Genomic DNA, 22,976 nt, shown 5'->3' on the forward strand with positions numbered 1-22,976 from the left:
GATTATAATTAATTAATTAGCCAGCCGGCAGCGATTTCGCTGCCCGTCCTCCTTCTTCTTCATGGGCGGACATGTGCAGACGAGTTTGTTGCCTGAGTCTTTCGTTTCGTTGCGGACTTTTGTGGGGGGTTAATGCTTCCAGCGAAGCGTCAGAAATTTAATCAAAAATTTCATAAACGCTCGGCGGCCAAATTGCACATTTAATGACAATAATTTGCGTAATGGATTTTCATGTTCTCGTAATTGAATTTATTTTAATTTAAACTAAATTGCGCTACGCGTTACACGAATTGGGACCGGAGCCTTGGAATATATAATTTTATGCGCTCACGCGGCCGCTCCACTAATTGATTATAATTCTGTCAGTCGCCACCGTTGCCCGACTACCTGGCTGCCAGGTTCCTGGGCTGCCAGTCTGCAGGTTCAGGTGGATCTGCTCCCCTGTTTTCCCCCTTTGCTTCCCAGTTCCCTGACTCTGGGACACTCTCTGGAGGAACGAACATCCCTCTGCTCCACATTTCGCGCATTATTTCGCGCTCGTTAGCCAGCTCGGGGCTACAGCTACAGCTCCAACCCATCGCCATCACCCGTCCATCGGCATAACCAACTCCATCACCAGCCTTAATGCCCATCATCATCAACAGCATCTTGGTGCCGATACTTCGATCACTCTTAACTAGAGGTGGTCAGCACTATCAGAGAAAACGCATCTTAAAAACATGGGTTCTCAACATCGAAGTCGTATGAATTCCCAACTATCTAAAGTTTATAATATCACTTTTTAAGTAATAGCTAGAGGTGGGCCTTATCAGAAAAAAAAATATATATGTCTCTTAAATTTTGTAATAATACATTTAATGAATTATTGAAGAGCCTTCTAGTGATTTAAAAAATTGAAATAAATTTGAATTTCCCCACAAGGATCAGACACTCCTCTCTAGTTCGAATTCGCAGTGCCTGGCAGGTGTTTTGGCATCGTAACACCGATCGACTCGCTTCGTCGCAGCCTGTTAATAAATACTCATCGCCTGGCACTCTTGAGAGCGAAGAGAAACCCAGGAAAACCGGGGCTCGGTAAGGGAGCTGCAAAAATTGTTTGATGAATTTCATAATGGTGGGACATTATGTTTGCTTCCGCTCGCTGTTGCCACAATTTACTTTTTATGAATGTCAATGGATTTTTAATTAATTGCAGGCCATTTTCGGGCTGCCCCCTTTCGATACTTTACGAGCCTCTCTCGTTTTTATATGCAAAATCTGGAAACGCTTGGGGTACTCGCATAAATCTGAAATTGATCTTCGGCCATTAAGGCAACCCAACTCCATTCGATTCGATGCGATGGGATCGTTAAATTTGTCTCACTCGATGTGCCAATAACAATTCCCTATATGCCATTAAAATAATTTCCAAATTAAAGACAATTCTCAGGCCGGCAGAGTTCGTCAAATCTCCCGGAGATTAAATGGCATTTGTTTTAGATCTTTACAGGGTACTTGGAGATCTTTGGGTATATTTGGGATTAAGTAAGGGTTTTAAGTTTATTTTCAGAAATTGGGTGATCAGTTCTTCTTTTTATAATTTAACTAACCTAACCGATAAATGTAAAAATGTAACCCGATCTCCCTTAGCCGAAAATCCTAACGAAAACCTTTGTACTCCCTCGATCTGCTTCACTGTCAAATCATTAAAGGCGCTTAAATTGTGTTTCATTGTGGGACTTGGGCCTAAAATCGGGCTCGGCACTCCACACGAGCGCCAGAAGCGCAGAAATCCAATCAAAAAGCAGCCCAAGACGCCACCAACACCACAGCTCCAGCTCGAGATCGGAGTTGGAGTTGAAAATGGAGCTTAAAACCAACACCGAAGTGGCCCAAGTCGACCCCCTGTGCGAGCCATTGTCGTAAATCACACATTAAAATATTTATTTGTATTTTTACTTGTTCAGAAATTAGCTAAGAGCCCCCAGTCGGGCTTCGAAATCGACTCGGGGTCGGGAGTCGGAGTCGGAGTCCGGCTTTGTTGTGCGAATGAATTTTAATTTCCTTTTTATGATATTTTAATTTATTTCAGCGTAAATCAAAACCAAAACGAGACTTGCTCTCGCTCTCTTTCCTTTTTTCTTTCAGCCGGGGGCTGCACTTTTAATAAATTAGATTACCCTTCGGTTCAACACTTAAAACAAAATATGATGTAATGTATAGAATATTTCATGTAGACCACAACTATTTTAACAAATATATAGTGGTGGTTAAAAAAAAAACAATTTCGTAATTTTTGTTGACTGCTGCTAAAGCTAAACAAACTTATTCTAGCTAAAAGACAATTTACGACGCTATAAGGGTAATCAAATTTATAAGAAAGTAAGTAAAGTTAATAGATTATTTAAAAATTGAGGTCAGTATAGCAATTTAAGCCCAACTCGTACAAGTTTCTTTGAGTGTACTTCGTCTGTGCTCACTTCGGTTCTTATTGGGTTTTTGGAATGGAGCGGCGCTTCCTCGGATCTCCGACATCCGCGCGAACTGCATAAATCTTGAAAGGCTCACCAAACCCTACGGACCGGGGGTGGATCGGACTGGGAGTGGACTTGAGGTGGACTAACAAGCTGGAAAAACACTCCAGAGGCCTGGCATGCAGACAAAGATTGCTTTTTCACAGCTTGTGGTACGTCCGGCAGTTTATTAATTTGACGTTTCCAGTTGCAGGCCAGCGGTCCCCGAGATGATCTCGGCCAGAAACAGTGAGAGCAGTTAACGGTGCAACAATTTGTATACAATTTGGAACCAAAGGGAGCTGCTTTTTTGGGCGGTAGCGGGGTTGGGTCTCCATCACAATTAGTCTACAGAGTGGAGCGGACCGCGAAGCTCAAAAAAGCTCTTCTAGATGTAACCAAGTCTGTGATAATTCCAGCAGATGGCGATAATAGTACCCTCTCCTCTTATACGCTGTAAGCATTTGAAGTCCTGCGAAGGACTGCTCATTTAGGGGGTTCCCAACAGGTTCGACGGACGTTCGACCCCTTAGTCCTGATATCAGGATTTTGATGATTTATCATGGTTTCAGAATGATCTACTGTTTTAATTGTGCTTATACATAAAAACATCCCCAATTTTCATTACTGTTTTAATTGTGTCATAACATACACAGATAATGCTACCTTGTACAACTCTACTTCTTGGATTTATCTTTAAATGTTCGATCTATGTTAGATGTTCCAAATGTTGACTGCCAACTAACATTTTAAGGAATCTAGGTCAGTTCAGGCTGTAAGTCTAACAGTAACCACCCCGACAGAACGACTGGAAATCTTTTAACTCCATGCAAGGCTTTAACAGTCTGTTAGGCGTAACAACCCCAACGAAACGACTGGAAGTGTTCATTTGGGCGAGGGGTAGATAGCCGAGTGAACCGCTAACAGCTTTCCGGCCAACAGAGCTCGGCACCCCCCGCTCCACATATACAGAATTATGTCTGGTGAGGCAGATTGAGAACTTCCCGCTGTTGACAGTTTGCTGTTGGGCGGAAGACGGCGGATAAGTTAATGTACAATCTCTGTTCGCTTTAAAAGCATATGAGGCGATGTTGTCTTTATGCCTGAACAGAGTCGCCCGCCCAGACTGGGCCACCCAGCCAGCAATTGCTGTTTACACGCCTTGAGATGGGGGGGAGGGAATTTGCATTTGCATAAAGCAGCCATGTCGGGGATACGGAGGAGTCAGCCTCCTCGTCGTCGGCGTCGGATGACGATGACGATGTCGCCAACTTGTTAGCGGACGCTGGCATTTTTACTTGCATATGCAGAGATAATGCGCCGCCCATTGCCACCCAATGGCCACGTCCTTGCCGCCCACTTGTCACCCCTCGCCCACCGCCCATCGCCCACACATGTCAGTGGCAGTCTCCGTGCTCCTGGATCCTTCTCCCTGCTCCTTGTTCCGCACTCTGTATTCCGTGCAATGTCATGGCTGCGTGGGTGGCTAAGAGGGCACATAAGTCCTCCGGAAAGACGAGTCCGTGTCCCCTCCCTTTAGGGAAGGATATTGCATCCCAGAGAAGACACTTTCTCTACTGATTAGTGATATACGCCTTAAAGTGTGGGGCGCTAAAATCACACGATTCCCTCTATCAGCGTAAAATAATGAGCCTGGTCTGCATGAAAATCGCAAATGCAAATGAATTCGGTTGCGGGATCAAATTCAGCGAAACCTATTTAGCTAAACCTAAAAGTATTTTGCTGGTTTAACCAAACAACCTTTGCCTTATCTCATATCTTGATTAACAATATTAATTATATGGACATCAAAAAATATATATTTATTTATGGTACATTATTACAATGATCAAAACAGCTGCATTTATTTTTTCACTGGTCCTAGCAGTTTTATCAGCGAGTTCTGGTAGTCGAAGTTAAATCTAGTGAACATCTTTCAGTGTTCCTCATCCTTGTGTTTCCGCTCCCCTAGTTGCGCCGCTGGGTATTCTTCCGACTTCTGATCTTCAACTTCGCCTTCCTGATCTTTTTCTTCTTGCTTAAAGGAAGTCTCAAAGTCAATTTTCTTTTCATCTTGAAGATTATGGGTTTTCAAAGAGTTTTCCGATTCCACTGTGTTATTTTCTTGAGTTTTCCCTGGAAAAGGCAGTGCCCTTAGCCTTTGCACCATATCCTCCAGAGTTTCGGGTGCCTCCTTCACTCCAGTTTCCTTTCCAGAAGATCGCTTCTTCGCCGCATCATCTTGTCGAGCGGCAGCACACAACTGAGATTGTGGACCGTCCTTCATCGTAGTCGTCTTCGGAATGGCTCCCGTGGATTGAAGTTTCAGTGCCAACTGACTGGAGGTGGTGGTGACGGTTACGCAACAAGCTGCTCCTTCGGCTTCCTCCTCCGGCTCACCGACAATCCTAGTGCTGGCTATGGAGTTCACGGAAGTGGTGGTCTCTTCCGTCGGCACCGTTTGCTCCACAAGTTCTGCCTCCTGACGCCGAGTTGCTTCCCTTTCCGCAATCCTGTTTATCATGGCAGTTCCCCTTTCTGATGTGGAGCTCAACCTGGCAATCAGTTCGTTTCCCTGGGTCTCCAGTAAACGCAGGCGCTCGGCTCTATTTGCCGACACCCTTTCAATGTCCTCCAATCGTTGCTCCACAGTTTGCGAGATGCTGGCGGAGCTTTCAGCCTGCTCCGGCTGAGGATTCGGCCCATGCTGTTCATGAAGGGTGTCCAGCTTGGTGGCCAAATTGTCGCCGCGTTCTGCGTTCCTTGATAGTTGCGATATTAAGTGCCGACTCTCCTCCTCCAAACGCCGATTTCGCGCTGCCCTTCTGGATGTATATTCCTCTTCCTCAGCGGTTAGTGGGGATGCAGCTGGAGCGGATTCGGTTTTGGATGCCGAAGGTGCTGCTTCCTCCTCGGTGTTACTTTCAAAGCTCGCCTCTCGGCTGGGTGCTCTTCTAATCCTGTCAAGAGACTTTTTCAGGTATTGGCCTCGATCCGCCGTGCGCTTAATTCTGGACATCAGCTGTCGCGATTCCTCCTCCAATCGTCCCAGCCGCTCTGATCTTTTCCTGGTGTACTCTTCCTCCCGCGGAGTAAGGCTGCCAGTGGCTGGTGCTGAACTGGCCCTGGTCATTCGCTCCATACGTTTCCTATTAATGAATTCCTCCAGAGGCACAGCGTGCTGGGCGGGAGAAATGTCATCCTGGAACTGGCACAACTGAATTTCGAGGCGCTCACGATTGCCGGAGGTTTCCAGGACTTGCTGGATGAGGTTTTTGCACTGCTCCTCCAGCTTCTGGATGCGACTGGCTGTGCCAGAAGTTCCACTTAAGCCGGTTTGACTTCTTTGCCTGCTTCTTGAGCTATGGGAAGCCTGTGGACCACCACCATGCGCCCCATCCTCCTCGGCCTCCGCCTCTTCATCTCCTCCTTCTGCTCCTGCGGAATAAGAAGCATCCTCCCTCCAGCCACAAGTCGGTGGAGCACTGTTCCAGCGCAGGACTATATCCTCGGACTCATCCTCCTCGCCTGCGAAGCCCTGTCGACCAGGTGAAGTGCTCTGCATTCGCTTAATCTTTCGTGTGTGCTCGAACTGATCCCTGAGGAGCTTCCTGCGACACACCGCCGACGAAGTGGGGGCCTCCACTACTACAGTAGCCAGATCAGCTCTTAAAACATCCCGCTCCTCATCCGACTGGGGTCCAGAATCGCTGTAGCCACTCTCCGCCGAGTGATTCGCGTCCTCCAACTTTCTCCTGGCGAACTCCCTCCGCCACTCGTCGCACTGCTCCTGGCTCTCGTCGTTCTTTGCCCTGGCCAAAGCCCACTTCCTGCGGCAGTACTCCAGCTCATCCTTGAGCTCGCTTAAGAGACGCCTCTTTTGCTGCAATTGATAGCGCAGGATCTGTTCCTGGGTGTGGAGTTGGCGATGCTGGCGCTGCATCTTGCCCACCAGGTGCCAGGTTTTGGTTAGCTCCAGGCTCACCCCACTCAGCCGCTTCTCCTGCTGGTTGAGGCGGTAGTCCAGGTGGCTGTTGAGGGTTTTCAGGCGGTTGGTCTCCTTCACCAGCGACTTCTTCTCCAGGATGAGGTCCTGTAAGAAGGTAGAGGGCTTAGATTTTCCATGCTACTTAAAAAGGGAGTCTGAAGTGAAAACTTTTAAAGTGCTCTATCGGTAGATGTCCGAACTTTTTGCTCAATTAGAGTTTAAGTAGAACCAACAACGGAGGGATAAATTTGGGGAATGAAACAACATGGCTTAAAGAGGGACTTTGCATTTGCTCTAAGAGCTCGAAAAATGTAAGCCAATGTTTTCTCGCATCGCAAAGCTGGATGCTTGGGAGTAAAAAGAATACCTGACCAGCTCCAAAACCTAATTGAAATAGCCTCTATTCAAGGGTAGCAATATGCAACATGTTCCGTGCCAACGGCAACTGACCGATAAATTCAATTATGTGCACAACAACGGACTCGGCAGCCAGGACCTTGCCCAAAGGACCCACCCACTTTGCCCGATGCACTTCCCCATCCGTATCCACTGCCACTTCCCTTCTACATCGATGCTCGGCAGGACGTCAGCAATAATGAAGCTGCTCGTGCTCGGCCGCTCGCTCGGCACTAGACTAAATAAAGCGCTTAAGTGAATAATGCAAAACTTTGCAACAGCCACAGACGGAGCCTCATGAAGAGGAAAACTCGGAGGAGGAGGTGGATGGGTGAGGGTGGGCCTCCCTGGCAGGCTGCACTTCATCAGCAAACCGGATACGACAACTAACAAGCCCGATTGTCCGCAGCACTTGAAAGAAGGAAGGAACAGTTGGAGGAGCTCCAAGTAGACCGGGAAAAACCTAACCACAATAAGTTGTTACTATAATAATTATATGTTTTTATACTAATATTATACATTCACCTCTATTAAAAGAAACAATATATTTTTGGAGATGCCCAAAACTTTTGTAACTAAGTGGCAACTAAATTATCCTCAAACAGAAAAAGTACGGATCTAAGCATTTTGAAAGTGTTCCTCTCAGTGTAGTAACTGGAACTTGGCAACTTGGGCTCACCTTCAGTTTGATGTAGGTCTTGCTGACGCTAAGCTCCGGTGGCTTGCGGTGGGACTCGTCCTCGTCCTTGCCAGGAGCACGGGCTGCGGAGGAGGCTGCCGAAGAGGCCGTACTTGAGGTCGCACTCCCACTGCAGGATGGCAGCTCCTCGAACTGCACGCGCTCGATTTTGTGGTGGCTCAAGAGCTCCATCAACACTTTCCAAACTTTTGGCAAGTTGCCAATGATTTCTTGGGCCGAGGCAACTTTTCCCATAATTTCGGGCTCATGGCTTTTTAACGAAGCCGCAGTGGCGTCCACATCCACACCCGCAGCCGCACCCGAACTCCTTTTCCGGTATTTTTTGATGACTCCGGCTCCTCCTCCCGCTCCCGGTTGACAACAGTCCGTGGTGTCCTCACTTGCGGGAGTGGGTGTGGCGCTGCGACTTTTGTCTGATTCCCCAGCGGAATCCCCATGACCGGTGGCCTGCTCAACGAGCTCGAAGAGCAGCTTGGGCAGCGTGGCGCCATCGCTGCAGTTGCCCTCCGCCTGGGTCATTTGATTGAGGAGCTGTCGGTTCTCCTCCAGCATTCGATTGACGCGATCGATGTCCATGTTGCTCTTGCCATTGAAACCCATAATCAGCTGGCTGAAGAGCTAGAAAAGGATGTAGATGTTACTGGCGAATGGGGCTGCTATCCCAGATCCACTCACCATGTTGACAGCTCCCACTTGCTCACTGAGCAGGCGCTTCTCGAACTTGTGCTCGCTGCACTCCTCCCGCAGCTTGGCCAGCTCCTCATTGGCCGTCTCCACCTCCTTCAAGAGGATCTGATTGCGCTCCTCGAAGCTTTTGGTTCTTAAGAAGGAAGAAGATGATAAATTAGGTGGTATAGCACTTTAGTATTAACTTACTTCTCCTGCTCGGCCGTGAGTTCATCCCTCTTGATCGAGATCAGGCGCTGCAGATTCTCGTACTCGGCAGCTGCCACCCTCTGTCGCTCCTCATAAAGTTGCCTCAGCTGGCGGATGTTCACCAGCTGGCGTTCGTACTCCTGGCGGAGATTATTGGACATAATCTTCATTTCCCGCTCGCTAAAGGAGTTCTCGATTTGCGTAAGTTTCATCTTGAGCTGGATTAATAAGAATTAATAGGTAATACAATTTGATTGAACATTCCCTGGCTCACCTGAGCACACTGTTCCTCCTTGACGCTCAGCATTTGCTTGCAGCAGGAGATGACTTCCTTGAGGGTTCCCACCTGGCGATGTACCACCTCCACCTCCCCGCGCAAAGACAGGTTCTCGGCCTGAGCCTGCTGCAAGGCCAACTGGGCACTGGCCAGTTCGATATTGGCATGACGACTCCTGGAACTGGGATTCTCATCATCTGGATCGGAATCGGGTCTGCTGGGGGTATCCGAATTGGCATCCTGAATCTGAGTTGGCTGCTCCGCACCCTCTTCATTTCTCAAACGTCGGTTTTCAGCTTGTTCGTTGGCCAATTGTTTTTTAAGATTAGCTATTTCATCCCTCATGTCCTGCACCGCATTTTGCCGAGCTTCCCTCTTCTGACGAAGTTCCTCCCTGAACTCCTCGAGGGTCTGTTCTTTTTCCGGAGAATCGCTCGACTTTCCCTCCATTTCAACGACAACTGGAGTCTCCCGGTGTTCCTTTCTATTTTTGGGGAGTTCCTCCCCCTCGGCTCTATTTGTAGGTGCAACTGTAGACGGAGGGGCCTGTTCCAGAACCAGATTCTCGTGCTCGATGCTGTTCCACCAGGGCTCGTCATCGGTGGCCTGCTGCACCTGCATCTGCGTATCATCTGCGGACTGAGTGGACTCGGCATTTCCCATTTTCCCCAAGAGAACAAAGGCGAACGGGCTGTGGTATGCGGTTGTGACGATCTGTTTACCGATGCAGATACAGATGACGAGTCGCGATGGGATGGTCTGTGGGCCTCCGCCTGGCGAGCGTTAAATTTACGATTCGCTTTAATGCGACTTTTCTTCTACAGAAAGACTCTTTGTCGGCACAAAGAAAACCCAATGATACAACGGTCCACCAATCCACCGATCGCTTCCAATTGATATGGTACACCAATACTAGGGCAGGGAGAATATCTGTGTCTTCGTGTGTGCGACGATAGCACACGAGTTTTCCGATTTCGCAATTATTTATTGACTTTTACTTTTTCAACCAAGGATGTTCGAGAAGCCAATGCCTCGATTATAGCAACAATCGGTTAGCCTTTAGCTTACACTTCACAAGAAACGAATGTAACAAAAAGTAACTAAAGTAATTGTATAGTATACATATGATAAAGATCTATATGTATTCGCGACGTTGGAAAATTTTTTCGATTCTAATTTCTATCCGTTCGACGGTCGAACGCAACTTTTCGGTTGGCCAGCTCGGGAAAAACTGAGAAAACATCGAATAGATTCTGCTATTTTTAACCCACTATGGTCTCTCCTGTCCCACACCACTTCGGCTGCTCCGACGAGAATTCTCGCATAAAATGTTTTGTTTGGGCATTAGAGATACTTTCTTATGCTGAAGGTCTGAGAACTGGCCCGAAAGTCTTCTCAGGACCCTTTACCCCGGACTTCCTAATTATTGTTCTTAGTTTATGCACATTTTAATTAGGAGAACGTGTCACATGAAACAGTTTAAATTTAGACCCACGCGTCATTTTAATTATGACTAATGGGCAAATCAAAACAAAACTCTTGCCACATCGCCTGTCAAGACATGAAGATCATGAACAATTGTCAAGAACTGCCAGAGACAGATTCGCAACACTTGCAATGTCATTGATCTTCAGTGTTTTGAAAAGGATGCTGCTCGTAACTTCAACTTTAGGCAAATATAAGAGGTACCAATCAAACCATATAAATAGTAATAGACTAGGTAGTATAATAGGTAACTTGCATTTTTGAAATGAATATTAAAAATATCAAATCAGTGACCTCAAAATATATTAAAAAACTATTGTATTAGCTGTTTAGGTTGAGATTCTTAAAAGTTCTTAAAAACGAAAAGATATGCGTAGCTAAGAACTGCCAAAAGCAGGATGTGACTACTATTCTTCTTCGAGTGATTTAATGGTAGTATATCCCGGATTTCGTTTTTACGAAGTTGTGACCACTATCACTCCCTTAAAGAGAATTCATCCGTGGACCTTTATTAACCAATTTGTGTGGCAAAGGGTGCGTGGGATCCCAAACCCAGTGGAAAAGTTCCGCGGGAAAGTTTCAAATGAAAATGCATTTTCTAGCTGATTTTTGCACTGGCTACGCCGGCTTCCTGTTTTTTTTTGTCTCCAGTGCGCGCATTTGAAAAGTGGGAAGCACGCAGCAATGACTCTGAACCGAGGATGCGGGGGTTTTTCCGGGGGGAAAAGGCAGGGTGATAGAGGAAGCACACATTTGGCAAAGTGTCGCCAGGCTTGAAAATGAAAATCAACAATGCAATTTGCCATGGTGCCCCTCTCTGGCTCTCAGTTCTGGTTTTCCCTGTTGTTTGTAGCGACTCAAAAGGGGCAAAAAATCCAGCTGAAAACTTGAAGCGCCTGGCAAAAGTTGGGCCCCCAACCACGCCCTCAACTTTCACAGAGATTGCACACAGGCAAATGTGCAGCGAAAGTTGCAAGTTGCAAGGATACGAGAACCCAGAACCAAGGACAGTGTGCCCGAAAAAAGTTGCAAGAAAATGCATTGTGTTCATTATAATGGAATAATAAACCGGAGTGACTGGGCTCAGATTGAGGCCCTCACCCTGTTCCTTTGGCTCCGGCGGCTCCTCAGATTTGTCCTTGCTTTTTTTTTGTGGCAAACAGTCCAGCTTCCCTTTCTCCGTGCAATATTACTGCACCTAGATCATACATAAGGGACGAATTCATTTTTAATGGTGTTGGAAAAATACAACTTAACGACAAATTAATGAAAAAAGTCAGGTTTAAATTTAATGAGCAAGAGTAAGTTAGTACTATTAGTAAGTGTCACTTTTGCAATTTCAAGAGTATTTCTTAAGTTGGCATTAACTTTCCATTTCGGCCAGGTTCCATCTTCTTCGCCGGCTGGTTTAATAGCCCAAAGGAAGTTTCAGCTGAAGCTTCATTATCCTGACAGCCGGCTAACGATATAAGGCTATGTGGTCTTAGCCAGCTTCCGGAGCATGTGGTTAATTAGAATAACTTGGCCAAAAGTCAATGCTAAGAAGGTTTCCAAGGACAATGGAGTCAACTTTGTACGCAGTAAGCAAAACTGGCTTTAAGGAGAGTAAGAAATGCATTAAAACAAAGGTGAACTTCCTGAACATTTCACATTTCTTCCCCTGCAGACTCGAGGACATGCTATTCTCTATTTATTAGCCTTCCCATGCCAGTTAGCAGGAATCGAGCTAGGGCAAAGTGGACGGGGAAACTTTGGGAAGGAGGTCCTGAGTTATGCAGATGACAACAATGCAACAACTTCATTAGCAACAGCAACACGTTGACACATCCTCACATCCGGTTGTAAACTCTCATTTCCGCTGCAGTTAAGTCGTACTTACCGGATATATCAACAAATGCTGCAAGATACATGATGATGGGCGGCTTATATATACATATCAGCTTATATAACGTCGTATGCATCAAATGCATAATAAAATGGCACTTTTAAAACTCATAAAGGGGATATATTTTGAAATTTAACTAATAAGGCGCGCACAACAGCTGTTTAGGAATCGAGTTGGCAGCCCTGTTAACTAAATACGAGAAATGACTGTTTTGGAACCAAAAAAAGTTCACTTTATTAAATCTTAATTATTTTTAAGTAATTATAAGCAAAAGCTCCTAAAAACCGATTTTTAAATTAAGCTTTAGTGAAATTGAAAATTTCGACAGAAGCAATCCTTTTAAAAAGGTCTCACACTCATATAGTTATTTAAATTGAATACTAACTAGTTCCGCATACCAACCGGCTCACCACTGACTGGTTCACACTGCAAACGGTTCATTTCAAAACACCACGTGCAGCGGAGAGCGTTTGGGTTTCAATTGTTTTTAGTGGTTTTCTAAAAGAAATAAACCTACGCCATGCTGGAGGAGATGAAACAAATGAAGACCACTCCGGTGCTGACCAATTCCCGGCCGGAATTCAAGAAGATACCCAAAAAACTGAGCAGGGTAAGTGAGATTGGAGTACTTGCCGCTCGCATGCTTATGAATTTGTACCACAGCACTTGGCCAACTTAGGAGCACCCCATGTGGATTCCTTTGACGAGATGTTGACCGTGGGCCTGGGTCACGTGGCCAAGCACATGATTCCCATCCATTGGCAGAGTCCTGCCGGCGAAAAGATCACACTGAAGGTGGAATCCATTTGGATATCGAAGCCACAGGTGCCGCAAGATGTGATTGACGTGCGCACCCGAGAAATTTACCCCACGGACTCGAGGCAACTTCACCTCTCCTACTCGGGCATCTGCTCGGCTCGATTGGGGTGGAGTGTCAATGGCGTCGAAAAGAACGCGATAAATTTGGATCTGGGTGAAGTGCCCATTATGCTGCGGTCCAAGGCCTGCAATCTGGGACTGGCTTCGCCGGCAGACATGGTGAAGCATGGAGAGCACGACAGCGAGTGGGGCGGAATCTTTGTGATCCGTGGAAACGAGAAGATCGTGCGCATGTTGATCATGACCAGAAGAAATCATCCCATCTGCATAAAGCGCTCTTCGTGGAAGGATCGCGGACAGAACTTCAGCGATATCGGTGTGCTAGTGCAAACAGTCCGCGAGGACGAGTCGTCCCAGAGTAATGTAGTCCACTATTTAAACAATGGAACAGCCAAGTTCATGTTCTCCCACGTGAAGAGGCTATCCTACGTGCCCGTTTGCCTGATCCTGAAGTGCCTGATGGATTATACTGATGAAGAGATTTACAACAGATTGGTGCGGGGCTATGAATCCGACCAGTACTACGTGTCCTGCGTGCAGAGCATGCTGAGAGAAGTGCAGAACGAGAATGTCTACACACACGCCCAGTGCAGGAGCTTTATTGGCAATCTGTTCCGCTCCCGCTTCCCAGAAGTTCCGGAATGGCAACCGGATGAGGATGTCACAGACTTTATCCTCAAGGAGCGAGTAATGATCCACCTGGATACCTACGAGGACAAGTTCCAGTTGATTGTCTTCATGGTGCAGAAGCTTTTCCAATGCGCCCAGGGCAAACACAGAGTGGAAAACGTCGATTCGGCTATGATGCAGGAAGTGCTCCTGCCAGGACACCTCTACCAGAAGTACTTAAGTGAACGAGTGGAGTCCTGGGTCTTGCAAGTCCGCCGATGCCTCCAAAAGAAGTTGACCACCCCGGATGCCCTACTGACCAGTGCCGTGATGACACAATGCATGAAACAAGCGGGCGGAATTGGACGCTCTATGGAGTCCTTCCTTGCCACTGGCAATATCGCCAGTCGCACTGGCCTGGGATTGATGCAAAATAGTGGCTTGGTCATCATGGCAGAGAACATTAACAGGATGCGTTATATGTCTCACTTCCGCGCCATCCACCGAGGTTCCTACTTCACAACCATGAGAACCACGGAGGCGCGCCAGCTGCTCCCCGATGCTTGGGGCTTCATTTGTCCAGTTCACACTCCGGATGGCACACCCTGTGGCCTGCTCAATCATTTGACACTTACCTGTGAGATTTCAAAGCGTCCGGATCCCAAGCTGGTGGCGGTAAGAACATTAAAGTTTCGAACTTATCAGATCAGTTAACAACCCCCTTCTTCTCATCAGACCATTCCCGCAAAGCTGACAGAGATGGGCATGATGCCCTTGTCAAACCAAAGTAATCCGGGGGTCAAACTGTACGTGGTCTTTCTGGACGGCAAACACCTGGGTCACATTCTGCAATCAGAGGCCACCAGCATAGTCGACGAGCTGCGCTACGGAAAGATATTTGGAACCGTTCCCCAGATGATGGAAATAGGTTTCATACCCTTCAAGAAGAATGGTCAGTTCCCAGGACTTTACCTGTCGACGGGACCGGCCAGGATGATGAGGCCCGTTTGGAACCTGAAGTGGAAGAGGGTGGAGTACATTGGCACTCTGGAGCAACTGTATATGGAAATTGCCATCGACCCTAAGGAGATGTATCCAGACTTCACCACTCACCTAGAGTTGGCGAAGACACACTTCATGAGCAACCTGGCCAACTTGATTCCCATGCCGGACTACAATCAATCGCCTCGTAACATGTACCAGTGTCAGATGGGAAAGCAAACGATGGGAACGCCTTGCTTAAATTGGCCCAAGCAAGCGGCCAATAAGTTGTACCGCCTTCAGACACCGGCAACCCCGCTCTTCCGCCCAGTTCACTACGACAACATTCAGATGGATGACTTTGCAATGGGCACAAATGCTATAGTAGCAGTCATTTCCTACACGGGCTACGACATGGAAGATGCCATGATCATCAACAAATCGGCCTATGAACGAGGATTTGCTTATGGAAGTATCTACAAAACAAAGTTCCTCACGCTGGACAAGAAGAGCAGCTACTTCTCCAGGCATCCGCACATGCCGGAGTTAGTTAAGCATCTAGATTCGGATGGTCTTCCTCATCCTGGCTCCAAATTAAGTTTTGGTACGCCATTGTACTGCTATTTTGATGGAGAGGTGGCCACTTACAAGGTGGTCAAGATGGACGAGAAAGAAGATTGCACAGTAGAAAGCGTCCGAAAGTTGGGAAGCTTTGACTTGACGCCCAAGAAAACAGTGGCCATTACCCTGAGGATTCCGCGGCCCGCTACTATCGGAGATAAGTTTGCGTCAAGAGCCGGTCAGAAGGGAATTTGCTCACAAAAATATCCTGCCGAGGACCTGCCCTTCACGGAGTCGGGCTTGATCCCAGACATCGTGTTCAATCCCCACGGTTTCCCCTCCCGTATGACAATCGCCATGATGATCGAGACGATGGCTGGAAAGGGTGCCGCGATCAACGGTGACGTGTACGATGCGACTCCCTTCCGCTTCTCCGAGGAGAATACGGCTATCGACTATTTTGGCAAGGTGCTGGAGGCTGGCGGCTACAATTACTACGGAACGGAGAGACTGTATTCCGGAGTCGATGGCCGCGAGATGACGGCGGATATATTCTTCGGCGTGGTCCATTACCAGCGACTCCGACACATGGTGTTTGACAAATGGCAGGTGCGATCCACGGGAGCGGTGGAGGCTCGCACACATCAGCCAATTAAGGGCAGAAAACGAGGAGGCGGCGTGAGATTCGGAGAGATGGAACGGGATGCCTTGATCTCCCACGGAGCAGCCTTCCTGCTGCAGGACCGATTGTTCCACAACTCGGACAAGACACACACGCTGGTGTGCCACAAGTGTGGCTCTATTCTGGCGCCGCTGCAGCAGATTGTTAAGCGGAACGAGACGGGATTGCTCTCCTCGAAGCCGGACACGTGTCGCTTGTGCGGGGACAACAGTAACGTGTCCATGATCGAGATACCCTTCTCCTTCAAGTTTCTGGTCACCGAACTGAGTTCGGTCAACATCAATGCCAGATTCAAGTTGAACGAGATTTAGGTGGAAATTAAGATTATTGTTAGACCTTATTTTATCCCTTGTACTATTCCTAATAAAGTTGATGAAAAAAGCTGTCAAAAATGGTTTCAATTTATATTTATTTATTTATTTAAATACATATTTGTTTACTTTTACAGTTAAATTCCTGCATTTGCTATATGTAGTTGTGGTTTATGTTTTGTTGCTGTTGTAGTCGCTTTTGTTTTGTCTGAGTGTTGAATGGAATTTTCGTGGAATTTTGTAACATTTAACTATTGCACTTTGGAAATGCTTTCAACTTCCAACTGACATGCACATCGGTTGATACGAAAGGATTGAGAGTTTAGTGGTAATAAGTATACGATGACAATTTCCATTATCGGTATTCAGTATCAGTATCTATATAATGTATATTTTAGTTTACAATTCTTTGTTCTTCATCGGCTGCCGCCTCGCAATTGAAGGAGTTATCAGCAGATTTATGGCTTGCTGCAGCTGCTGCTTCGGATAAGTAATACTTGATGCTCAAAAGATCGCTATCCCTCCCAGGAAGCGGCACAACATGTAGTTCTCTTCAGTTTATCTATGGTACACATACAAAACGAAATATTACCCAGGATCAATCGAAAAATTCTGCTATAAGTGTAATAATATTTTAAATTTTTGCTTTCGTTTCCTCAAAATTGGATTGCTTCTATCTTCGATAAATTTTTAGTTGCTCAACAGTGATTAATCAAGGAGTTTCTAGTTGATCCGTCTCTAATTATTTGTCTATTATTTAATGAGATTTCTGCTCCTGCGGCTCTTCGTCAGATCTTCACAATCAAAAACATTAAACATGAATTTCGTTTTGATGCAATTGCATTAATCAATATATGTATAAATATTTAGATAACGATTTGCATACTTGTCGTTTGCAGGCATCTTAATAATTTCCTTGCAAGCTTATCTTCTGTTTTATATTGTTTTCTGTTTTTATTACAACGACGTATATACTAGGTATATGTATGTGGTTTGTATGAATGTATATCTGTGTATAGGTATATAATATCCAATTGCTACTGCCTCGAAATGATGCAACAATATATAATTTGTCATACATATCAACATAATCTAATTATGTTCTCTCGTTTCTCTACTATGAACTTTTTGAGCTTAACATTTACAAAGAATTCTGATACGGATTGGGGCTTGGGGCAGGGGCATGAAAGGGGAAAATGGGTAAAGTACGAGTGGGTTTACAAAAATAATATTCAAATCAACAGGAAACAGGACCGTGGGTAAAGCTCACTCCGCCACTCGCGGCTGGAGAAGATGAAAGGTACTTATGAAGAGAGTAGGAGTGTGCCTGGCATAACTAAACGCGCAAAGTTCGAGGACCGTTTTCGCTTTGATATTTCTCTAGGTGATTGGGATTGTGCATTGTAAAGTGGTTGCCGTGGCTCCATGGCTCCATGGCTTCGTAGCTCCAACTCGACCCCTCCCGTCCATGATTGTTGTGGCTTAGAACTGATCCGACAGCAGGTCGCAGATCTCCCGAGTCACGGTCTCCTTGCTGGCCCTCACGGTCAGTCGGAACATCTGTAGATGGTTCAGGGAAATAAGTACTATTTGGACACAATAGTCTGCAAGTCACTCACCTGAGCCTGCTTGTTCGGCTCCAATCGCATCAAGCAGCCCACCTGCTGCGATTGCGTATGGATGATGCCTGCGCAGACCATGTTGTCTGGATTGGGATCCACCTGGTCCAGCAGCTGCATGCCGAAGCCCATCAGCTTGTTGCGGGCTCCGGCCAAATCCAGCGGCTGGGCGGCCTTGAACACTTTTTGTGAACGTTGTTGTTCCCTAAAAGTACACACTTAATACCGAATGCTTAGGAGGCAAGTTTTTAGTTACCCGCTGAGGTTCTTCCATCGTGCAAAGAAGGATTCGGCATTCATCTCGGTAGGCTCAAAGAACTTGTTCACGCTCAAAGGCAGTTTGATGCTGAACTTCTGTTGTGTGCCGTTGTAGCGGAAACTGATCTCGATGGTTGGCGCGTCGGCGTAATCTTCGATACACTCCGCAGTGAGCAGCTGTTGGATCTGGGCGCCGGCCTCCAGGGTCGGCTCCACCACCTTCATCTGCACGTTCAGCTTGAGCGCATCCTCGGCGGACCATTGCAGCACGGGCGTAAAGTTCTGCAGAAAATGAAAATTATTCAGCGTTTTGAAGATTTTTGAAAACCGTTCGTGCTTACCGTCAGGGGAACCTGCGTCTTGTTGCCGTAGAAGAGGCCCAATCGTCCCAGGTTCTGGCGGAACTCGCTCTTCACGCCAATCTGCAGCATTTCGTTTTCAAACAGAACACCATTGTTCTTGAACAAGAACTTCTTGGTGTTGTACACGGCACTCGAGTTGTTGTTACTGTTGCTGCCGTACATGTCGCCCAGCACATCGATGAGGGTGCTGTTGCTGTTGCTGCCACCACCAATATTGTTTGACGGCGGAGTGCTCAGTCCCAGCAGATCTGTGTTCGCGTTGCTATTGTTCAGCTTGCTGTGCGAGTTGTTTACGTGCACGTTGTTCTGCGCCGCAGAAGGCAACGGAGCCGGGCTCTTCGACTCGCGAATCTCGTTCTCCGGCACCCGACCGGGCTTCTTTTTCTTCAGCACTGCCAGAATGGAGCTCTCGCGCTCCGGGAAAGAAGGCATCTCCTCCAGGACAGTGGCCAATACGTCTGTCGATGCCACAATGCTGAGCTGTAGATATTCGCTGGCTCGCTGCTGCAATTCCGCATCTGCGGATCGAAGATTGCTGTGCTGGCGGAACACGTCCTGGATGTTGGTGCGAATCTCCGGGAACAGGTTGATAAACTTGATGTACGTGGACAGGAGCAGGGCCCGCGTCATCGGCGAGCACAAATGATACTTGGAGTGCAGCAGCTTGAATTGCACCAGAGGTGCGGAGCGCGAGTCTCCGGCAATTAAGTTGCCGAACTCTCCCAAGATGTAGCCGCCCACCTTGACCATGTTCTCGTGGCAGGCGGGTGCCTGGAGCGCCTCAAAAACGGTCTTCGCGGCATATCCCTGAACCTCCTCGCGGTTGATCACGATCTGAATGACGCGGTACCACACTTCCTCGGAGACATAGTCGCCAGCAATACGGATTAGATTCAGGATCACATCCACGTACCAGGTATAGTCCGTGGCGTACTTCTCGGCGAGAATGGCCACCTTGAGCACCATCTCCTCGCGAATAGAGTAGTCGGCCGTCTCGAGATAGTTCAGCATCTCCTGGACAATCTCCTCGGCATTACCACGATCACACATGGCATACAAAAGATCCACTGCCATTTGGCGCACGGACACATCCTTCTCCATTTTCATCGACAGGATGACCACCTCCTGGTGCTTCTTGACCTCCTCGTGCGAGAACTCCGAGGTGGCCAGGTGGCACATGGACTCCAGAGCCAAGTAGCGCAAGTTGGTCTCGCGATTGCTAAGGAATTGGCCCAACTGGTTGCACGCACGCACCAGAAGGTTCGGCTCGCTGTCGCTGTGAATGATCAGATTGATGGCCTCGAAAAGCACGGCGTTCTTGGCGTTGGAGTGCTGCACCTTCTTGCTCTTTGGCGGCTCCTGCGCCTTGTTCAGAATCGTCTCCAGGGTCTCGTTTAAGCGAGCCCGCACACCTGCCTCTTCGGTTACCGGATTGTAGTTCTGCAGCAGCCGAAGAAGTTTTACGGACAGCCATGGAGCCGGCACAAAGTAGTAAGTGTAATCCTGTGATAGAAATTTAATTGGATTAGAGGTTTTCTTTTTTACACACAATCCTTTTCTCCCACCTGAAGATCCGTGTAGCTAGCTGTCACGATCCGGGACAGGCGAGAAACGGCCAAATTGACACAACCCTTGTATTCGTCTGGATTGCGCTTCACCAAGGCGTCGATCAGCGAGGTGGCCGCCGTGACTACTCCCATATGCTGATCATTGAGCAAATGGATGATGCGCGATGTCCACTCGCCGCCGGGAATGATGTCCGGCGAGGAGCGGAACAGGCGGAGCAGGCACAGCGCCGCCGACTGCTTCACCACGTCCATGGTGTCGCCCGAGACGAGTAGCTTGGGTATCTCGTTGGAAAAGGACTCGGCCATGTCCCGGCTGCCAATGTTGGCGATGCACTGCAGCGCCAGATTGACGTGCACAGGGTTGCGCGATTGCAAATCATTCTTGATCGACTGGATGATCAGCCGAATGAGGTCGCTATTCGTGTTGACCAACACGGAGATGAACAAGTAGCCCTGGAATATTAAAGGAAAATACATTATTATTTGTCCAGAATAAATTTTAACTGCCATTTAGCAAACAGAAGCTACATTAAATAGTAAAGCCAGGCGCTTTCCAGTTCAGTTATTTCACTCGCTGAATAACAAAATGATTATTGAATCAATTATTTGGTGTACTCACGATCTGCTTCTCTGAGTATTTGTTGGAGGACAGCAGGTTGACCGCCTCCATGTGGCCAAAGTCGATGTCGTGGCCGAGGAGAAAGATGAACAGCAGCTTGCAAACATATTTCTTCTTCTGATAGCCGTCGAGCGTTTTGTCTCCTTTAAATTTGCTCCGTATGTTGGCCAACTCCTTGTTTATGCGTTTGACCTCCGCCTCTTTGCTTTTACCTGCGGGATGGTGGGGAAATGGTTGGACATTAGTATTGATGTGGAAAATGGGTCAAGGTCACAAAAGGGGATTCACAGTAAAACAACAGCGTTTCGTCGGCGGAAGCTTCGCTTTCTTTTCCGCCCCATGCTTGATCGATGGGAGAGGCGACTTCACACTCTTCGGCTCTCTCCATGTCGCGGGTTTCCTCCGGTTCGCAGAGGCGCCAATTAGTACCAGTCACCGATCCGCTGCGGAACCTCTACTCTCCGATATGCTGTCCACAAACCAGAAACTAGTAACCAAGCACATAGCAAACAGCGAGCGGCGACGATAATGCCATACAGTGAATCGTCGGGCAGACAATTGCGGTGGTGGCACACACACAGATACGCGTCTGAAGGTACTGCAGTGAGACCTCCAACTAGTCAAACTAGAAGTATTACTCATCCCTAACAGGAAATCCCTTAGCAGCTACTTAACGAGCAAATATCTTTTTCGATATCACGAGTACACAAATTACTAAATCTATTTACAAACGATTTGGGTTCTCTTTTTAAGGAAATCAATTTAGAGTTACTACGTTTAATTCATTAACAGAACTATGATTTTATGGTACTCCAAGTACATCCAACCTACAGAGCGCGTACTGTGTGTGTGTTTTTGTGCCGCCCCACTTTATTGTGAGTGCGCTGCTCCTGGTAATTGATCAAGAAATGGCGCTGATTCCGCCCCTATGGAAAATCTCTTGTTGCGACCCGCTCAATTGGATTTAATGGTGGTTACCCAAGAGATCTGATCTGCACTTACAGTTCCTTATATCCGATATAAAGACGGCCAGGCCTCTCATGCCATCCCCCCGCACCGGCGCCATGGTAGTTAGCTTGTTAATTTTCGCTGGTTTTATGCAAACTGGGGGCGCAAGAAAATCGTCGATGAAAGGCGGCCGAGTCTCGAGGCGCTCTTATCGCTCGAACTCGACGTCGGACCCGAAGATATAGTAGCTGCTCTCTACTCTGTTCGACTATATCTCTCTTCCTCCGGATCTTCGCTGTTCCTGCGGGACCTGAAACGGAAAAGATACTCGAGTTATAGCAGAACTTTTGGATAGCAGTGTTTTGTTGTACTAAAAAGTGAAAAATTATTGTTATCTGCATTATTGCCCTATTCCCCTAATTCGAATTTCCAAAGCGTTAGACCTTACATATCCCAATGAAACTTCACAGTTCTTAGAACCTCTTTCGCAGTGCTCCCAAGATACATATCATAAATTCTGAAACAAAATATGTATCCGGCAATTTTTCGCTCAGAATGAACCGCAGATAACGTTGTAAACGAAATGTGGCCCTGTATGAATCTGCGAGCACCTAATCACCGAGTCATTCTGGGTACTTGGACCCCAGTTTTCCGCGCAGTGCACTCGATGCCTGGCGAACTTTGACATTTCGGGGGAGGAGGGAGGCGGAGCCCCCGCACTTTTGGCAACCGATTTACTTGCAACTTGGCAGCGCTTGCACGCTGATAAAGATTCTGTCTGTGACCTCGCTCTCGCCCACTTTTATCGCCTGGCGAAGCGCGATGTGCACTTGGGCATTACTTTTTGGATTGATTTGGACGGCACGACCACCGGCTTCTGCTTCTGCTTCTGCTCTCTGTTTTCTGTTTCGCTTTCCGTTTCGTTTTATTTCTGTTTTTCACGCGCTCTCTGCGCTTCTCTTCTTTCTTGCCTTCATGTCACGTCACTTTTTCACCCGCTGGATGACGAAGGCGTTTCGCCCAAAAACACCGAAGAAGCCACCGAAAACCAAACATTAATGGGCGTATTGTGCAGAGCTGCTGAGCTCTTCTGGGGGCTTACTTTTCCGATTTTTCACTCGCAGCGGTCGAAGTCGCCAGGCGTTGCGGAATTTCTGCGGCGGAGCGGGGAGATCGGAGACTTCTGGAGTTGCTGGCTTCGCTTGCAGTCGAAACTGCAATCCGGAATCCGGGGTGTTGGCTGCGGAATGTTTGGTCCTGGGAGCTGCACTTTACGTAACTCCAACTGGCTGGCGCCTCGCCTCGCTGATTTGCCGCTAATTTGTTTGTTAACTATTCCCGAGCGCAGGGCAATTCACTAAAATGAAAATTTCTATTGATTTTTCTTCGCTCTCGCTGCCTGAGAGTGGAGCCATCTAGCGGGCGCGGGTGCAACGGAACGATTAGAGTGACCGTTCGTGGGAGCGGCCGACATGCCCCG

At 47.5% G+C, this 22,976-nt stretch overlaps 3 protein-coding genes across 3 annotated transcripts; 1 reads left to right on the plus strand and 2 right to left on the minus strand.

Annotated features, from left to right (window-relative positions):
* Nucleotides 1–4,289: 4,289 nt before the first annotated feature.
* Nucleotides 4,290–9,941, minus strand: LOC108029201 (ciliary rootlet coiled-coil protein 2). Its single transcript, XM_017101378.3, has 5 exons — nt 8,727–9,941; nt 8,453–8,670; nt 8,252–8,396; nt 7,556–8,194; nt 4,290–6,585 (listed from the first exon to the last, which is right to left on the minus strand). Exons 1-5 carry the CDS (start codon nt 9,390–9,392, stop codon nt 4,429–4,431), a joined length of 3,825 nt encoding a protein of 1,274 aa, XP_016956867.1. The 5' UTR covers nt 9,393–9,941; the 3' UTR covers nt 4,290–4,428.
* A 2,582-nt stretch (nt 9,942–12,523) lies between these two features.
* LOC108029098 (DNA-directed RNA polymerase I subunit RPA2) lies at nt 12,524–16,216 on the plus strand. The gene is made up of 3 exons (XM_017101189.3): nt 12,524–12,709; nt 12,763–14,262; nt 14,323–16,216. Exons 1-3 carry the CDS (start codon nt 12,620–12,622, stop codon nt 16,120–16,122), a joined length of 3,390 nt encoding a protein of 1,129 aa, XP_016956678.1. The 5' UTR covers nt 12,524–12,619; the 3' UTR covers nt 16,123–16,216.
* On the minus strand, nt 16,202–22,926 carry LOC108029099 (AP-2 complex subunit alpha). The gene is made up of 8 exons (XM_017101190.3): nt 22,599–22,926; nt 21,551–21,806; nt 20,549–20,760; nt 19,927–20,382; nt 18,341–19,864; nt 17,998–18,281; nt 17,742–17,946; nt 16,202–17,682 (listed from the first exon to the last, which is right to left on the minus strand). Exons 2-8 carry the CDS (start codon nt 21,612–21,614, stop codon nt 17,605–17,607), a joined length of 2,823 nt encoding a protein of 940 aa, XP_016956679.1. The 5' UTR covers nt 21,615–21,806; nt 22,599–22,926; the 3' UTR covers nt 16,202–17,604.
* Between the last annotated feature and the right edge of the window lie 50 nt (nt 22,927–22,976).

Source organism: Drosophila biarmipes, chromosome 2L (assembly GCF_025231255.1).
Source record: "Drosophila biarmipes strain raj3 chromosome 2L, RU_DBia_V1.1, whole genome shotgun sequence".
NCBI lineage: Eukaryota > Metazoa > Arthropoda > Insecta > Diptera > Drosophilidae > Drosophila > Drosophila biarmipes.